The sequence below is a fragment of the Vombatus ursinus genome, unplaced genomic scaffold (genome assembly GCF_900497805.2).
Source record: "Vombatus ursinus unplaced genomic scaffold, bare-nosed wombat genome assembly UNPS02014768.1, whole genome shotgun sequence".
NCBI lineage: Eukaryota > Metazoa > Chordata > Mammalia > Diprotodontia > Vombatidae > Vombatus > Vombatus ursinus.
This window is the reverse complement of record NW_020954546.1, coordinates 7,154,554-7,172,688: the sequence shown is the minus strand read 5'-3', so window position 1 is coordinate 7,172,688 and position 18,135 is coordinate 7,154,554. Positions and strand designations below refer to the sequence as shown.

Below are 18,135 nucleotides of genomic sequence, written 5' to 3'. Positions count from 1 at the left end.
GGGAGACCAAAGTTCTGAACGCTTAAGTGATCCCACAGTGTTTGAGGGAGGGCACAGCCAGGTCCCTGGTGGCAAGTCCAGAACTCTGCTCATTAACCCATGTTGCCTCCTCTTCTGAAGAGAGACACAGGTTACAAAAGGCCTTAAAACACAAAACTTATATCCCCTTCATTCACTCCCCGGGCCCACAGGAAACTTCCTCAGCATTCTGACTATTCCATCACATGATGTTACTCTTCCACATGCTGAGAAAGTCCCAAAGACAATTCTGTATATATATGTGTGTGTGTGTGTATACATACACTTAACTAAGTGCTACCTAGACTTTTTCTCACAACACCTCATGGCTAGAACTTGCCCACTGGGAGACACATGACAACGTCTTTATCTGATTCTGTATTTCCAAGATTTCTGGGCTACTGTACGTATCTGGAACCACCCCTTCCATAAGGCTCCCAAAGCAGTGTCTCATACGTCTACTCATTTAAAATATTACAACTACGGAACACTGGCTCAACTCATAATGGAACAACCTCTCAATGAGACAGCAATAACAGAGTTTCAACAGACTCCAAGCATGCCAAACCCTGAACTCCATCTCAAACCACTAAATCGCTTCCTAAGTTCAGTGTCAGACATCACCTACTGGCTTTCTCTGAATATTTTGGGTAACCACATAAAGCAAAGTCACCTAGCTTAGGATTCAATCCTCACATAGCCTCTGAAAAACACAGTTTTCCAGACAGTGTACTCCCTTTTGGTTTGTTAAGGCGAGGTTTTTCTGTACTAGTTTTCTGTACTCTACAACTCTCACTCTTCAAATTGCTCCATCGGCTACCTTCTTCCAAACAGTGTCAACCTGGATAACGCTTTTCTAATGAGAATGATCTTCAAATGGGTCCAATACGGTGGTTAGGTTACGCCAAAATCTCACCTGAGTTCCACAGTCACGTTTCTTATATAGAAGTTGATTTTCAGGTAAGGTTAAAACGTTTACGGGCAGCTAGGTGGCGCAGCAGGTAGAACACTGGCCCTGGAATCAGGAGGACCTGAGTTCAAATTAGGCCTCATACACACAACACTCACTAGCTGTGTCGCTCTGGGGCAAATCACTTAACCCCAATTGCTCTCACCAAAAAAAAAAAAAAGTTTGTTGTGTGGTTTATAAAGTACTCTGAGATCCCTGAGTAGTAGGTTAAAAAGGTCCCTGTATATTTTCTGTCACTTTGATGGTTAGGACAATGAAGCAAATGTTGGGTTTCTTTTGTCATTAATGCTGAATTCTTTCAGCATTAAAAGTACTAGACCTTTAGGTTCCACAATCAAAATCTCTTATTTAAAATACATTTTAAATTCTGGAATTAGAACAAAGTAACTTCATCATATCTTCATCCTATTTAAGTAAGAAAACGTATCTACTTAGAAAAAGAACGTGCTGTAACAAGGTGATCTCCCAAAGTAGTGAATCAAACAAGAAGCAAAATGTGCTGCCAGAACCAATGAAGGTAATTTCATTTTCAGTTCTAAAATTCCCTTCATAATTCACCCATGATTATGTCTGTCATCTTCTGCTTTCAAAATGAATTCTTGTTCTCCTCCACTGTGGTGGATCCGAACCACATGGATTAGCTGTCCAGATCTCTATCTGGCCACTGGGCTCAGATGGCTCTGGAGGAGAAACTGAGGCTGGCGACCCTGCACAGCCCTTCCTCACTTAAATCCAATTCACCCGCATGTCATGTCATCACCTCCGTGATGCCATGGTCCTCTTTGGGAATGAAGGACAAACAACACAACAAGAAGAAGCTGTATTAAGCTTCAGCCTACTGCGCAGCAAACCTCTTGACATTCGTGTGCCTGTGAGTGAGCACAGGCCTAGCACAACTTTCTCTTTCGATAGGGCCATTAAAATGCTATCAGTGAATGTTTCCAGGATGGTAAAACACACTGATGATGAGAAAAGGTGACCAAGCACGAAGGGGCAATTTGAGAGCAAAGATCTACAATTCACAACTATTGCTGCCTGTAAACATCTTCACGAACACCAAGATAAACTAAATCCAGGAAGAAGCTCTCTCTAGTTCTTGTCAAAATATAGGAGATGAAAGTGGCTTAAACATTAGTGCTTTGAACCTTAGATCTAAAAGATATCATTACCTGGCATTACTGACTTGATGGGGGAGCACTGACTAGATGGAAAAGGGCTAAGATGCAGATCTGTAAAAGCTGGTTCATTCATCAAAACTATGACTCTTGGGAAGGCAAAATGACAAAGAAACAGCATAGCTCTGGGGCAGTCCCTTCTATTAATACTGGAAAAACCTACCCAAGTTGCTCATTAAAGGCCAATGGAAATTTGATCAAGTCCCTGGTGCCCAGAGAGGACAGACCTCATGGGGGGAATGGTGCTGCAGTCACCCAACTAGTACGGTAAAAGTCAGCTACCCAGTAGGAGTACAAATTAAACCTATTTATACGAATGAAGCTGAGCTGAACTTACCTCATTCATCCAGGGGTGTAATAATAGTGCCCAAGGTCATCAAAAAAGATGTGAAAGGAGTTCAGTACTTTTTAAGCACTATTTGTCTATGGCTGTAGTGGACAGCCAGCCAGACTCAAAGTTAGAAAGAAGCAGATTCAAGTCCTACATCTATCACATCTCAGCTATGTGAGCTGGAACAAGTCATGTCCCCTGTCGCCTGTCTGTGCCACCAGCACTCTCTGAGCCCTCACAGAGCAGCTGCAGAGAAGGTGCTAACCTGTACTGGGACCAATGAAATCTCAGGTCCAGTTCCTATCCCTATCCTTTTCTTTATGTGTAAAAATAATGCTAATGACCGATCATGTACTTTGAGGTGATTTTCCACCAGGAGTTAGAAAATTATAGACACTCTCTGGTGTGGTTTGCCTTATGACTAAAGGTATATCTTTTCAAGGGATTAGAGATATAGTTTTTGACCCTAGAATAAACTAAAGCTCATTAACAAATATAGCAACTAAACTACAAATCTAAATTACGATCACTTATGGCTCAGTTTATCCTACTCAAGATTCCAAGAAGGCAAAAGACTAAATATAAGAAAAGCAAGGATATAGATGGATTATAGATGACCAAATCCAAATATGCCTCATGAATTCCCACCTTCCAGTCTTCGTCACCTTTACATACAGCATTTCCCCTCAGCTGGAATACCCTCCTCCTCAGCTCCTTTCTGACTCCTCTTTATCCTTCAAAACTCAACTCAAGCCCTATCACTTCTGTGAATGAAGCCTTCTTTCACAACCCCAGCTCAAAACTAGTTTTTCCTCTCCTAATTCCATTAGCATTTATTGTCAGCAACACTTACTCATAATTTACAATGTAAGACACACACAAACACAATCAGGACTGCTCACCTCAACTACCTTCAAAGTTCCTTGAGGGTAGGGGCTTTGCCTAACATTTCTCGGTATTCCCCACAGTACCTATGCTTTGTACGGTCATAGTAGGCACTCAATAAGTATTTTATTGTAAAGTGAGGCCTAACCCAACCAAATAGAGTATGCCAAAGCTAAAAGGGTCTGGTGGATCCATGAAGCAAATGCTACTGTTATTTTAATTGAGGCTTTAGAAAACATCTTAAAATGTTCAAAATGGGGAGTTTGTACTAGGGAACAAGAAGGAAAAGAGCAAAAGAATAAAAATTTCCCTGAGTTTTCTGTTTTGGTCTCAGACATTAAAATGGAGAACAGGAACTTAAAGATCAGAACAGAGCTGAGGCTTCGATGCTCCACAGGGTCACACTTTCACAGCCAGCACAGCACACAGATCACACAGGCCTGTCTACAGCTGAGATTCGCTCTCCACACTGACCCTGAGGTCAATAAAGGTTTCCAGGTCTGCTCTTCAGGAAGAGCAAGACAGTTGCTTTTCCCAGAGAAAGTGAAACACTGTGTGAAAAATGTCAAGTCAGCAACCAAGAGCAAGCAGCAAAGATGAAACTGAAGATAGATTTTGGGGGGGGGAGGGAATACAGCAGAAGAAAACAAATTCAAGCAGAACTTCTAAACTAAATTCAGAGGCAGGGAGGAGGACTTATATAGGTACTTATTAGCTAGACACTTCACTGCACAGTGTTGTGACTAGGAATTCCGTTTCCCAGGTCTTATAGGCCATGTATGGAGTACCTTAGAGTCCCAATTTAAACCTGATTCCAAAGGGCTCATTCACATTAGCAAGACTCATCTGTGCTTTGCAAACAGCGCTTGTAGATGTAACTGGGTTTGTGGTTGCCCTTAACACTGTACCTGGAATGGAACACGGGCACTGTCGAAGCAAAGGAACAGCCAAAAGCCTGTTCCAGAGAAAATGTCTTGGCAAGGCAGCTGTGTGTGTGTGTATGTGTATGGGCAGACACATACACACATGCACACACACCTTCATTCACCTTGGTGGGTGCTTCTCGGTGGCCATCACCGAGGGGTCTGGGGCTCAGAGGGACAGCATGCCACAGGAATGCTTCCCTCACCAGCACAGCACTACCCTTCGGAGGACAAAGAGGGAGTTCAGCAGAAACAGGTGAACACCAGCTGTACGTCAGAGGATGCAGTAGCCTACATTCTGCTCCTGCAGCACTTTTTTTTTTTTTAAAATAAGGGGGGTGGAGGTGGGGGTGGAATGGTGATACTAGAGAGATCACCGATATCGGGACCAAAATTCACAGAAGGCTGAAACAATCCAGCCCTTCCCAGGGCTGTGGAAACGGGGGGGGAGAGCAGCCAGCCTGAGAGTCATCAGACTCCAGCTCCTTCACTTTCACCAGGGCACCCGAGGCTCAGTTCATCCCTCCCCCGCCCCCAGCAGCCTCTCCACCTCCCCGTTACAAGGCTGCTGCCCCGGAGACGACCCCAGGGAGCCCGGGGACCCGTTGTCCTAGCCCGGCGGGAGGACAAGAGGGCGACTTCTTCCATCACAGTTGCGGGGAGAAGAAGGAAAGAGGGAATAAGTGGAGAAGAAACCCCAGAGGATGAAGGAAGACCAGGGGAGAAGGTGCGGAGAGGCGAGAGAAGCCGGAGGGGCGGGGGCCCGGGGGAAGGAGGCGGCAGAGGGCTCCCTGGGGCGAGGGGCTACCACGCGAGGAGGGGGGGCCAAGGACAGGCAGGGGGCTGGAAGGGAGAGGAGGGATTCGGAGGCTCGGTCCGGGATCCCCTCCGCCGGCTCGGAGACGGAGGGCTCGGGGAAACGAAGACGCGTAGGGATCGGGTCCCCCGGCCGAGGAGCGAGGGATCTCCCGTGGGAGCCCCGGGGCGGGGGGGGTGGGGGGCGGGTCTCTTACCGGCAGCTTGGGGCTAACCTCGCCCTTGCAGCAGTGGCAGAAGAAGCGGTGCGGGGGGACGGCGGCGCCCGCGCCCGCACCCGCCGCCGAGGCCTCCGCCATCTTCTCCCGTGCCCGTCTGGCCGGCCGCCCTCCCGCCCGCTGCCACAGCCCGGTCCTCCTCCTCCTCCTCCTCCTCCTGCCCCCCAGCCGGAGCCGGCAGCACCAGCGGCCCGCGTCACGTGACTCCGCCGAGGCACCAGCGAGACGGACGCGCCGGCGGCGGCCAAACCGCTCCCCAAGTCCGCGACCAACGAGGCGAGGGAAAGAGAGGCCCTTCCGGCACGGCCAGGAGAGTGGCGCCTCCCGCTAACCCCCGAGCTCGTCGGCTCCCAAACGTCAGTCCTCCTGCGGGCCAGCGAGAATAAGGGACGCGTCTGCCCGGAAATCGCGAAGAACAGGGAGGGCGTGTAGAGCGGCATACTCTTTATCCCTTCCTGCGCAGCCCCCGCCCCCGGGAGCGGAAAGAACGTGAGAGTGCCTGAGTCCCCGGAAGAAGACCCGGAAGGAGTTGTGAGCAGTGCGGAAGAGCTCTGTCCGGGTGGTCTCCGCAGCTCACTGTCCCGGAGTGATAAGGGTGAGGACGGAATCGTGATTGTAAGCAGCTAGGTTCCGGGTTCGGAGCCAGAAGCGGAGACTGGGCCCGACCTAGTTGCTGTAACGGGGGATTTCTTCTCGTCGTTCCCCGAAGCTGGAGGCTCTGGAGAGAAGGGGGCACCGGGAAAGAGATGGAAGGAAGCCATTCAGTTCAGTAATAGTTCATAAACATCTGTTAAGCACCTACTATGTGCCAGGCGCTGTGGTAAGCGCTGGGATACAAAAGAGGCAAAAGGACAGTGCCTGCCCTCAAGGAGCTTACAGTCGAAAGGGCCTGGGAGCAGAGCCAGGGATGGGCCCTTGATGAGCCAAGATGTGCGCAGGCACACTGCCCCTCTACCTCTCCTGAGGCCAGAGCCTCGGTGTCCACTGCGTTGGGACGGTCCAGCATCAAATCAAACACAAGGGATGCAAAGTTCCCTCTTCCCGCCTTCCTCCACCTCTTTCCTGGGTCTCCATAAAGAACATTTTCTTCTTTGGTGGAATGTGAAGCTCACATTGGCCTATTCGTGGGTGTGTTGGCCTTTCTATAGAAAGGAGCTTTCGAGTTTTATCATTTTGCCATCTTATTACAAGATTCGTTTAAGAAACTTCCCTTTCCTTCTTTTTGGTTTCTCCATTGTCATTCCTGTTTGTTCCTTGTTTTGTTCTTTCTTTTTCACATGCCCAGGACTTTGCCCAGTTGCTTTGCATCTACTAAGTGCTTGCTCAGTGAGTACTTATTAATAAGTACTGTTTCATTCATTTCTCTAATAAGCTGTTTATTTTTCCGGGGGCTTTAATGCTACCCAGAAGTGTGGATATGAGTTCTATTGAAGAGCCAAAGGTCAATCCAGTCCATACCTTGAAGGAAAGCCATTTTCCATCATTTAACTTTTTCTTTGCATTCTCCTACTGCACTTAGTTAGGATTTCTTTGACTTTCTCTGACTCCCAATAAACTTATCATTGGTAAATCTCCTCAACTTCCATTTAAGAAGGAGAGGCAGCAAAGGCTCTTTTTTTCTTTTAACTTTTTTAACATTTTAAATTTTAATCATTTTATTAGGTCCAGTTTGCTAGTACTGGGACTTCATAACACAATGACTCAAGCAGAAATTAAACTATGTTCCTTGCTGCTCCAAGAGCATTTTGGAGAGATAGTGGATAAAATTGGAACTCATCTTATCAGAACAGGCAGCCAACCATTGAGAGCAATTGTCCATGACACAGGGACATCACTAGATCAGGTAAGTCTGCACAACATCTGCTTTGCTCCTTCTAAATGAAGTCTTGTTGGAAGGATACTCTGCTTCCATGAGTACCCCTGATCCCCCTCAATAGTCAATAATAATCTATATTTAGTAAGCATCTTCTATGTGTCAGGCACTGTACTGAGTGCTGGGGATGCAAATAGGAAAAAGAAAAGAATGATGGGCCCTGCCCTCAGGGAGCGTAAAATCTAATTGGAGATGACAATATACTAAAGAAAGCTGAAGGGAATATACTAAAGAAAGTGGGAGTCAGGGTAGAGATGGTAGAGAGAAGTCCAAAATAAGTTGCATTCTTTGGGATATGAGGTCTCTGCTGCTTCCAGCTCTTAAATGGAGATTGAGGAGTTTCATGGCTCCACTTTCCTTTTTTTTTTTTTGTGAGGCAATCAGGGTTAAATGACTTGCCCAAGGTCACACAGCTAGTAAGTGTCAAGTGTTTGGATTCGAACTCAGATCCTCCTGACTCCAAGGCCAGAGCTTTAGCCACTGCACCACCTAGCTGCCCCTTGGCTCCACTTTCCAACAGAGGGACAGACAGTGATGAGGGATGAGTACCAATCAAGGTTAGTTGGATCTTGTAAGATTTCCCAATGATAAGTTTACTAGGGGCATGATACAAAAGTCAGAGAAATCCAAAATGAGAATGTCAGAGTGTTGTGGTTTCATGGTGTGTTGTGGCGGACACTGTCTCAAAGAATTCAGAGTCAGACCGCCTCTAATCCATTTATTGAGATTGAAGCCTCTCATGAAGCTGGCTAAGTTTTAATGGGAACCAGTAACTTTAGTGAAAGCAAGACAAATTTTTGTAGGGTTAAGATGCAATTACATAACAGAAATTATGAATATTAAAAAGGCAGGAGGGGTTTGTTAAGGGATTAGGTAATGGGGGAGGGATTCCAGCCTCAGTGGAACTATGTATATGATTACCCACAATGCATACAGAAAAATCCATTTAGGGGGTATGTATGTATGATAATGATATTATAATAAGCCTCTCTACATCATAAGTTCACCTAAAGGACAGCTTTTGCTATTACTGCCCTGGTGCCTACTTAGGGAAAGTCCCTTCTATTGTTTTGGGGTCCACATCCTGCTTGGGCATCCTGGTGCTGCCCCTTTCTGATCGGCTGACTGTTGTGGTCCTGTCTGAGACTAGGTGAATGTGGTTGTGGTTGAGTGCATGGACACACCTGCTGTTTCTGTGAGAAATATGAGTTCATGGACCCACCTGTTGTTTTAGTGAGCAGTGAGGCATATATGAAGAAGTTAGGATATTGGGGGGGGGGGGCAGTGGGCCTGCTGTTCAGTGGGGCCCATAAGGAAGTTAAAATATTGGGGGTGAGGGCAGCTTTAGTAGTATTCCATCAAGAGGATTATAGATCTATGGGCTGGAAGGAACCTTAAAACCTATTTATTCCAACCATTTTTATTTTACAGATGAGGAAACTGAGGGCCAGATAGATTAAATATGTTTCCCAAGTTCTTAGGAGCCCTACATGATAAAACCCAGGATATGGACCTCGGATTTCTTTGTCTCTATCTGACCCTTGTAACATTGTCCCAGACTGCTTCTCCCCAGTCTGCACCTTAATTATTCACTATGAGAGTGGGTATAATAAAAGCCAGAAGTTCTCAGTTTTTTTTAGTAAAAGAACTTACTTACACTCTTAAAAATTGAGGGTAGTCTCCTCCAAGAGGTTTTGTTATTTGGATGATATCTATCGATATTTACCATATTGGAAATTAAAACATCTCAGGATTACTTTGAAAGTAGTCTTGACCTCAAAGACCCTCAGAAGGGTCTCAGGACCTCTAAAGATACCTAGAACTACTGGTATAACCTATAAGAAAAAAGGATGATGTGGGAAGACTGCTTCAAAGGGACGGGGCCAAAGGAGAGAGTCACCATGATGGCAGTGTCTTCTGTTTTTTTCCTTTGGCATTTGGCCATTGTCAGGAAATGCCCTGGTGAAAGGAAAGCAGGGAATTCCTAGCAAACCACTGATGAGATTCTTGAAAGTCTTAAGTTCGAAAAGTGCTCTCTTCAGTCTCACAACATCCTTGTGAAGAAGTTGCTAAAGTTATTGTTATGCCCATTTGGCAGAGAAAACTAAGACTCAAGTTAGGATACTTGCTAGGTCACATAGCTAGTAAATCAGATACAGGCTTTCCCTTCTCATCTCTATCTCTGACTTCCTTCAGGACTCAGCTCAAATGTTACCCTCTGCAGGAAACCCATCCCCAGTCTTCCCCCCCCTTCCCTAATCTGCTGGAGCAGGGCTTCTTAAACTTTTTGCACTCTTGACCCCTTCAGCAGTTGTGAACCCCATTGTGGGACAACAGTTATTGTCCATCCACTCTGTGTGTCTTGTATGTGCCTTTTTTTTTCTTTTTGGTGAGGACATCAGGGTTAAGTGACTTGCCCATGGTCACACATCTAATAAGTGTCAAGTGTCTGTGTATTTACCTATTTAGATACATATTATCACCACCACCCTCACCCCCTACCCGAAGTCTAAACGACTTTCTGTGTATCTTTGACGCTTAGCCCAGTGCTTGCTTGGCACACGGTAGCACCAAGTAAGTGCTCTCTGACAGCCTGACTAGCACCCCTCCACGTGTGGCCTCTCAGGAACACTAGAAATGTGCTGAGTTCTGTTTCCTCTTCTTTCTCTTGGGCCTGCCTAGGTGAAAAAAGCCCTGTGTGTCCTTATCCAGCATAACTTGGTAACATACCAGATACACAAACGGGGGGTTGTGGAATATGAAGCCCACTGCAGCCGGATTCTGCGCATCCTGCGGTATCCCCGCTACATCTATACAGCCAAGACTTTGTACAGTGACACGGGAGAACTGATTGTTGAGGAACTCCTGCTCAACGGGAAGATGACCATGTCGGCCGTGGTAAAGAAGGTGGCCGACCGACTCACGGAAACCATGGAGGGTAAGGTGACCGCCGGGCTGGCTGTGGAGCCTTAGCCATCCCAGCCCGGCCCATCTGCTCTCCCCTGTCTCTCGTGCAGATGGGAAAACAATGGATTATTCCGAGGTATCCAGCACATTCTGCCGTCTAGCAGACACGCACTTTGTACAACGATGCCCCCTTGTTCCTGATCCCCCAGAAAGTGCTGACGCTCAGCCACCGCCACCCGCCCCGACACTCAGCATTAACGAGAAGGATATGTACCTGGTTCCCAAACTGAACCTCGTAGGTAAGGAGTCTCCCGCCAGACCTATCCAGCTTTTTGACACATTGGGTCTACCTGTTCCCTCACCCTATCAGAAAGTGTCTCCCATTGTGGTCAGTGCCCTCAGAGCTGAGAATCAACTCCTCCCAGCACCCTTCCCTTTGTCAGTCACCTGGAGAAAGTCGTCTTCAGTCTTTTGGGGCTCCTCGGCTTTCTAAGCAGCTTCCACCCCCAAGTGGCCACAGGTCTGAGAGACTCCCACCTACGTCTTTGTGTTCAGCCCCCGCTACTCACAGAGGGACTGTAACCGAATTGTCTTGGTCTGGCAGGAAAAGGAAAGAGGAGGCGATCATCTGATGACGATGCAGCCGGGGAGCCAAGGCCTAAGCGGCCCAAACAGACAGCAGAGAGCAAAGAGGTAAATTGTGCTTCCTGGATGGGAGCCCCCCCCCTTCTGAAGGGCCAACTACGGAGTAGAAGGCAGAGCCGCTCAGATGAGGAGTAGTAAGAGCCTGGACCTCACTGACCACGGAGCAGTGTCCAAAGGGGAGTCTTCTGCCAGGGCAAACCAACAGGAAGTACTCTATTCCTAAATCATTCTATGCACTTTCCAGGGTGCTTGTGTGCTTTTAGGAAATGACCTATGTCACTCATGCCTGCAGCTAACCCTGACTCCTTGATTCGCTGCCACTCACTCTGCCTCTCCACCCCCAGCCCATTCCAGATGATGGCATTTACTGGCAAGCCGACCTGGACAGGTTCCACCAGCACTTCCGTGACCAGTCGATTGTGAGCGCAGTAGCCAACAGAATGGATCAGGTATCTGGAGAGGGCGGGTCCTGGGGCAGGGCTGGAGCAGGGCCATTGGGCGGGGAGGGGGTTCCTAAAGGTCAGACTGTATCCTGACAGACCAGCAGCGAGATTGTCCGGACCATGCTCCGGATGAGTGAAATCACAACTTCCTCCTGCGCTCCCTTCACGCAGCCCCTGTCTTCGAATGAGGTGAGTGCCTCAGTTGTGTGGCTCTTAGGACAGCTTCTTTTCCTTTGTGTCCAGGTGGCTGTGCAGTGCACTGCATCTGCTTGGTGTGAGTGGGCACTTGGGATGGGATTGGAGGTAGAACCAAAAAGGAAGAAAAGTTTATTTTGTTCACATCTGTTCATCAGACATGGATTAAGCACCTAGATTGTGCATGGCACTGAGGTGCTAAGACTACTGTACCAAGAAGAGATGAAGTGATCCCTGCCCTGCCTGGGGCAGTGTGGGTACAGTAAATACAAATATATGAAATAGATAAAGGGTGTCCCAAAAGCTACTAAACCCTAATGGCTGCACTAAGACTTTTGGGACAGCCTGTACAAAATAACTTGAAGAGGGAGGGCAAACCCAGAATGGAAGAGGTCTGGAAAGGCACCTAAACCATGCTTCCAAGGAAGCTAAGGATTCTAAGGGGCACAGGAGGAAGGAGTGCTTTCAAGATGGGGACACCAGGGGCAGCTACATTGCTAGGTGAATAGAGAACAGGCCCTGGAAACAAGAAGACCTGAGTTCAAATCCAGCCTCAGACACTTACTAGCTGTGTGACCCTGGGCAAGTCACTTCACCCTTGATTGCCTAAAAACAAACAAAAAACAAAAAAATACACACACAAAGATGAGGACATCACCTGTGCCAAGGCAGTGTTGTGCATGGCCAACAGCTGGCTGGCCAGTTTAACTAGATGAGTATTTAAAGAGAGACAGACAAGAAGGCATATATGAAGCATTTGTAAATCACATCAAAAACGATAATTAATGAGATGCTGTTATGATCAAGTGCCCTGTGTCCCAGCCTACAACTTTGAGTAACCCATTTCGTTCCCTGATTTCCCTCTATGGCCACGTCATGACTGCCCTTCAGTCATTAGCACGTTTCCTACTGGCTCTACAGGGACTTCCCTTTCAGATCTCTGAGGGCTTGACTGTTCACCACGTCCCTTCAGGGCATCATTTATCTTTATGCCAGCAATCCCCAAGAACACAAGCCTACCAACTATTCTTTATTGCCCTTCAGATCTTCAGATCTCTCCCCGTTGGATATAACATTTCAAAGCAAGTCCTTGATCAGTATCTGACTCTTCTGGCAGATGACCCAGTAAGTCGGACTTTTTCCTGTATCTATTTTTCTCCTGAAATATATCTACAACTGACATCTGGTGTCATTCTCCTCCAGCCTTTTTCTCAGCCAATCCTAGGCATTCCTTCCACTTTAACCTTTTCTAAGAGGGTTGCCTGCCAACAGCCTCTGTCCACCCTTTTTCCCTATGATGCAGTCATGGAGCTCTCTGAAAGGTTCATTCTCTTCTCTTCCTGCAGCTAGAGTTTGTTGGGAAATCAGGAGACAGCGGTGGAGGAATGTATGTCATCAGTATCCTTCCTTCGCAGACACACAGACTAGCCAGTCCTGCTTAATGAAATGTGGTCCCTTCCCTTAGGATTCTGAAAAAGACACAATTAACTAGAACACCGAATGTGGAATGTTTTTCTGCACACTGAATTTTTCTTTAAAGACTAATGACAAGAAAACCTGATAGCAAGAATTATTTTTAAAAAAAAGCAGCTTCTCGAATAAGTCCTAGGGTCAGCACAGAAACTTTGACATGTTCTCTGCTTATAGTTTTGCCCTCCATAATGAGGTGCCACAAGATTCTAAATCATCCAAGAAACAAAAGTAAAACATGAAAGAATTTTCCAGTTAAGGCTTAGTAATTTTTAAAAAATTTACTGTTAATAAGATTCAGTCTGAGGATTCCCTTGAACTAGGGTTTTATCAAATTCACACAGTTTAAGTGAAATCACAAAACAGTCTGTTCACAGTGCCCTTTTTCAAGTTATAAAATCCTACTTCCCATGGTCTTGGGAATGAAATGACAGATGGCTGGTCCAGTGCCCTCCTCCTAAAACAATATGACACACACCCGTCCATACACTGCCAAGACCAGGCTCCCTGGGTCTTTCACTTCTAGGCCCACACAAGGCCCAAGCTGGCTCAGTGACCTTAATGCTCCCTACCCAGACCTCCACAAGGCATTGGCATCACTGGCCATGGCAACACTGGAGTCCATTGTGCAGGAAAGGTAAGAGAGGAGCTTTGAATGAATGACTCCCTTCTGTGTTTGGGAACAGAGTCACACTGTCACTCTGTCATTTTCCCTGTCCTTCCTCTCCCCCCGCCCAGGTGATGTTTACTCCTGGGTCCCCTGGTAAGCAAAAAGGAACCTGAGAAGCAGTCAGGGCCGACCGCCTTGCTGCAGAATCATGGACTGGGTGGGGATCTTTCCTATGAACCCCAGCACAAATCCCAGTTTGGTGTGATGCTGATTTACTTGCTTCCAGTCTGGTCATTGATTTGGCCTCTGTTCCCCGAGCAGCAGATAGTGACCATCAGCAGACCCTCTGGAGCTGGGAAGGACTCTACCTTCCCTTCTCTTGGCTCTTGCTGAAATAGAAGAACGGCCACTGTGTGAATGAGGGGCAGCCCCAGGCTGCAGGGTGGGAGGCAGGACTTGCCCCCGGGTCTCTGAGCTTTGGCTTCCCCCACCCTCTTCCAGGTTTGGGTCTCGCTGTGCCAGGATATTCCGGCTGGTTTTGCGGAAAAAGCACCTGGAGCAGAAGCAAGTGGAAGACTTTGCCATGATTCCTGCTAAAGAAGCAAAGGACATGCTGTATAAGCTGCTGTCAGAAAACCTTATCTCCTTACAGGTAACCAGGGCATCATGGCTACACTAGCAAACGGGCAGGACCTAGGCTGAGAAAAACTGCAGGGGTGAGGGGGCAGCTAGGTGGCGCAGTGGATAAAGCTCAGGCCTTGGAGTCAGGAGGACCTGAGTTCAAATCCAGTCTCAGACAAGACACTTGACACTAGCTGTGTGACCCTGGGCAAGTCACTTAACCCCAATTGTCTCACCAAAAAAAAAAACAAAAAACTGCAGGGGTGAGAACTCGAAACAGACCCAGCACTGCCCCTGCCCAGGACTTCCCAAGCTGAGGGGGAAAGGCCCTTCCTTCTTTCTGTATCTCAGTTTCCCTGTTTGAAGTCTGAGAGGAGAAATTACAGAGACAGGACAAGTCACCTGAGGTGGGTGATCTCGCTGATCTCAGGTGGAGGGCAGATCTGTGAGATGTGTCATATCACCCCATCTTAAACCCTGCCCCTCCCAGCCCCCTAGAGTCGTGGCAGAGTCTTCTCTGAGGTTGTCAGTCAGCAGCATAAACTTGAGGCCCTATCCTGTGGAGAATTTTGTAGCAGGCCCTGGGACAAGAGAAGGGAGGAACTGTGGTCTGTGTCCTCAGGAAGCTCATGCTTTGTCAGTCAACAAGCATTGATTAAGCATCGTGTTATGTGCCCAGTACTGTGCCTTGAAGCGCTGAGCATACAAAGAAAGGAAACAGCCATGCCTGTCTTCAGGGAGCTCAGTCCAATGGGGCAGAGGGGATAACATGGAGCTGAGCTTAAGAGAGAAGACACTAGGAGAAAAGGGGCCGGGAGAAGGCTTCTTGGAACCAGTTGGATTTTAACTGAGAATTGGAGACTGGGAGTTAGAGGTGAAGAAGGAGACCAGGAGGGTGGAGGTGAGGAAGGAGGAGGCCAGGAGGTAGAGGTGAGGATAAAGAGCATTCTGGCTCTTATTTGGGGGACAGCTAGTCAAAATGCACAGAATCAGGACCAGTGAGAAGGCTGGTGTCACTGGATTGTAGTGTAAGTCAACCGAAATGTGGCATGTGAAGCCTGGGAAGAAAAAAAGATGCAAAGGCAGGGTGGTGTGGTGGACCGGGGTCTGGGTTTGAGTCCTGCCTCTGACACACGCTGGCTGGGTGGCCGCGCCCAGACCATGGGCCATCATAAGTAGCAGAGAAGGGGCTAGCCTGTGCTAGTAGAAATCCCTGCTCAGGAGCACCTTCCCCATTGGTCACAGACAGAGAGATGATGCAGGAACAAGTGTAGGCTGTTAGCCCAGGTGACTCTTGCCTCAAGCCCAGGGATAGGATAGCTAATGAGAAAGAAAAGACCAAGGGTAGCAGGACAGCTGTGTGTGTTCTGCCCTTCTCTGCAAACAGGAGATCCCTAAAACACCTGACCATGCGCCGTCTCGAACCTTCTACCTGTATACGGTGAATTCCCTGTCTGCTGCCCGCATGCTGCTGCGTCGCTGCTACAAGGTACCTGCCCACGGCGTCTCTTGCCACGGCTCCCCTTGCTTCACCCCACTTCTCCCAAAATGCTTCTGGGCTGGGCTGGTACATGGTATCTGTCTTCTCTTCCAGAGCATTGCCAACTTGATAGAAAGGCGGCAGTTTGAGACCAAAGAGAACAAGTAAGTGGCGTTTTGGGACATATCCACTGTTCCCTGGGGACCAGCAATTACAAAGAAAATTCCATACCTAAGTGACTGTTACCACTCTGAGAAAGGTGGGGGCCTGCGAACACAGTGGATAGAAGGAAAAGGAAAATTAAGCAGCTTCTACAGATCAAGGCAGAGAGTGTGAGCGTGAGTCACTGGGGCTCCCGAATCTCAGGAGTCCCAGGAAGGTGGAAGAGATCAGCTTTATAGCAGTCACTCTGGCTAAAGTGCATAGACGGGCACAGTTGAAGAAACAATGTTCCCTTTTAACTTCATGTGAAATTTCCAAATATGACTTCTGTATCAATCCCTCGTGTGTGGGTGAGATTAAGGGTTCTGGGAGTTCAGTCCTTTCCACTTCCAGGTGGGTTTATGGAAGAGTTCCCCAGAAGCCAGTAGCCTTCAGGTTCAAAAGCACATTCAAGGTGGGAGTTGTCCATAAAGGGGTGGGTGTGGTACCCAGAGTGGGCAGCAGTCACTCTCCATGTTTGGCAGGCGATTGCTGGAGAAGTCCCAGCGGGTGGAAGCCATCCTCGCATCCATGCAGGCCACAGGGGCCGAAGAGGCCCAGCTCCAGGAGATCGAGGAGATGATCACGGCTCCCGAGCGCCAGCAGCTGGAGGGTCTGAAGCGCAACGTCAACAAGTGGGTGGCGTTGCCCCAGCACCTCTCTTTAGGCATCTTGAGCTGTTCGTTATGGCCTCAGATGATCGGGCACTCTAGGATTGGAAATGCTTTACCTCTATTTCCCTGTTCGATCCTCATCACACCCCTGGGAGGGTCAGTGCTTAGACTGGCCTCCATTTTACAGATAAGAAAACCAAGGTCCAGAGAAATTACTTGGCCTGTCTCTGGTCACACACCTCAGAAATGTGGGAGGCAGGATTCACACCCAGGTCTTCCGACTCCAAGCACAGCCCTCTACCCAGCAGGCAGCACTGCCTTCCTGTCAGCCCAACCACTCTCCCCCTCCGTCATCCCCTAGTGAGAGCCAAGTCCTTTAAAACACGCTTTTATCTCTCTGCAGGTTAGATGCCAGCGAGATCCAAGTGGATGAAACCATCTTTGTGCTGGAGTCATACACAGAGAGTACCATGAAAAGAGCCTGACTCAAGGGGAAAGCCTTCCTTGGAGGAGAGCATGGGGAGGAATAAAAGGCACATTAGCTCTGCTCTTCCTATAGGATGCAGATTTGATGTATTACCTCAGGTTGCTTAACTCACCTACTCCCCAGCCTCCCCCCATCCAGGAGACTCCCTCCGTCAGAGACTGAAAACCTTTGGTACGTGCACCCACGGATTGTGCAGAGGCAGGTGTCCAGTGGCATCCGCACACATGCATGTGCACACGCCCATGCACATGCCCCAGTCTCCCAGGAATGGATACCAGAAGGAAAAAAGGCACCAATTCTGACAGCTGCCAGTCTTGCCTCAGGCCAGTGACAGCTTGCTCTTCATACTTCTCTGGGCATAGAGATGCCATCATGAGCCACAACACAGTGAATCCTGCTCTGTGCCTCTTTCATTCTGCCTTTGACCAGCAGTGACTGGTGTATTGGGAGGTAGCCAGGTGGCATAATGGTTAGGTGCTGGACTTGGAATCAGCAAAACACAATTTCAGATCCTGCCTCAGACACTAGCTGTGTGCCCCTAGGTAAATTCCTTAATCTCTCTAAGCCCTCGTTTTCCCATCTGTAAAATGAGGATACCAGTAGGGTCTACCTGACAGAGTTGTCAGAATCAGATGAGATAATAGGAAGTGCTTTGCAAACCTGAAAGTGCTATGTAAATGTCAGCTACTATGATGTCTGCCAGGGTTGTATCTGAGTCCTAAAGGTGAAGGACCAAAGGCCCAAAAGGGGAAAGTGAAAATGATGGAGCTGGGGGGATGGGGCAAGATAGCCTTTTCAGAGAAAATAATACTTCCGGGTTTCAAGTACCAGCTGAAATCCCACCTTCCCACAGGAAGCCTGAGCTGATCCCCTCAATCCTGGAGCCTTCCCTCTGTTGATTATTTCCAATTTATCCCGTCCAAGATTTGTTTATGAATAGTTTGCATGTTGTCTCCCCATTAGACCATGAGCCGGAGCCCCTTCCCTCAAAGATAAGTCTTTGTGTCTCCAGGACTTAGCTCAGGGCCTGGCACGCAGTAGGTGCTTAATAAATGTTTATTGACTGAGGGTTTTCCAAGTACAATTGGACAGCTTGACGTCAAAGGAATAGTATTAGACTAGGAATCCAAAGTATGCTGCTGCCCCTGTGTGCCCTTCAGTCAGTAACAAAAGTAGAGCCCCAGGGCCTCATTTTCCTTATTCATGAGACAGTAAGAATGTCACCAGCTCTGCCCACCGCAGTGAGTATATGA

The 18,135-nt window shown here is 48.0% G+C and overlaps 2 protein-coding genes across 3 annotated transcripts in view; one reads left to right on the top strand and one right to left on the bottom strand.

Annotated features, from left to right (window-relative positions):
* The window catches only part of LOC114043274 (E3 ubiquitin-protein ligase RNF115), a 50,103-nt gene extending 44,686 nt beyond the window's left edge, over nt 1-5,417 (bottom strand). Inside the window, exon 1 of the mRNA XM_027862347.1 lies at nt 5,316-5,417. Within this exon, the coding sequence (XP_027718148.1) occupies nt 5,316-5,417 (102 nt within the window). The remainder of the gene's footprint in view (nt 1-5,315) is intronic.
* Nucleotides 5,418-5,600: 183 nt separating this feature from the next.
* Nucleotides 5,601-16,951, top strand: LOC114043394 (DNA-directed RNA polymerase III subunit RPC3). 2 transcript variants are annotated; one of them, XM_027862496.1, is made up of 15 exons: nt 5,601-5,931; nt 6,999-7,179; nt 9,892-10,147; nt 10,227-10,415; nt 10,721-10,809; nt 11,106-11,210; nt 11,301-11,393; nt 12,444-12,524; nt 12,746-12,797; nt 13,446-13,506; nt 13,981-14,131; nt 15,488-15,589; nt 15,695-15,744; nt 16,267-16,416; nt 16,799-16,951. In XM_027862496.1, the coding sequence occupies exons 2-15, from the start codon at nt 7,033-7,035 to the stop codon at nt 16,878-16,880; spliced, it is 1,608 nt and encodes a 535-aa protein (XP_027718297.1). In that variant the 5' UTR covers nt 5,601-5,931; nt 6,999-7,032; the 3' UTR covers nt 16,881-16,951. The 2 variants fall into 2 exon arrangements, with proteins under 2 accessions (XP_027718297.1, XP_027718298.1); XM_027862497.1 differs by having other exon boundaries at nt 5,601-6,464.
* Nucleotides 16,952-18,135: the final 1,184 nt, after the last annotated feature.

Coding starts and splice junctions, on each gene's coding strand:
- LOC114043394 (XM_027862496.1), top strand. CDS start 7,033: ATGACTCAAGCAGAAATTAAACTATGTTCCTTGCTGCTCCAAGAGCAT. Junction 7,180..9,891: donor CAGGGACATCACTAGATCAG/GTAAGTCTGCAC, acceptor GGGCCTGCCTAG/GTGAAAAAAGCCCTGTGTGT. Junction 10,416..10,720: donor TCCCAAACTGAACCTCGTAG/GTAAGGAGTCTC, acceptor TTGGTCTGGCAG/GAAAAGGAAAGAGGAGGCGA.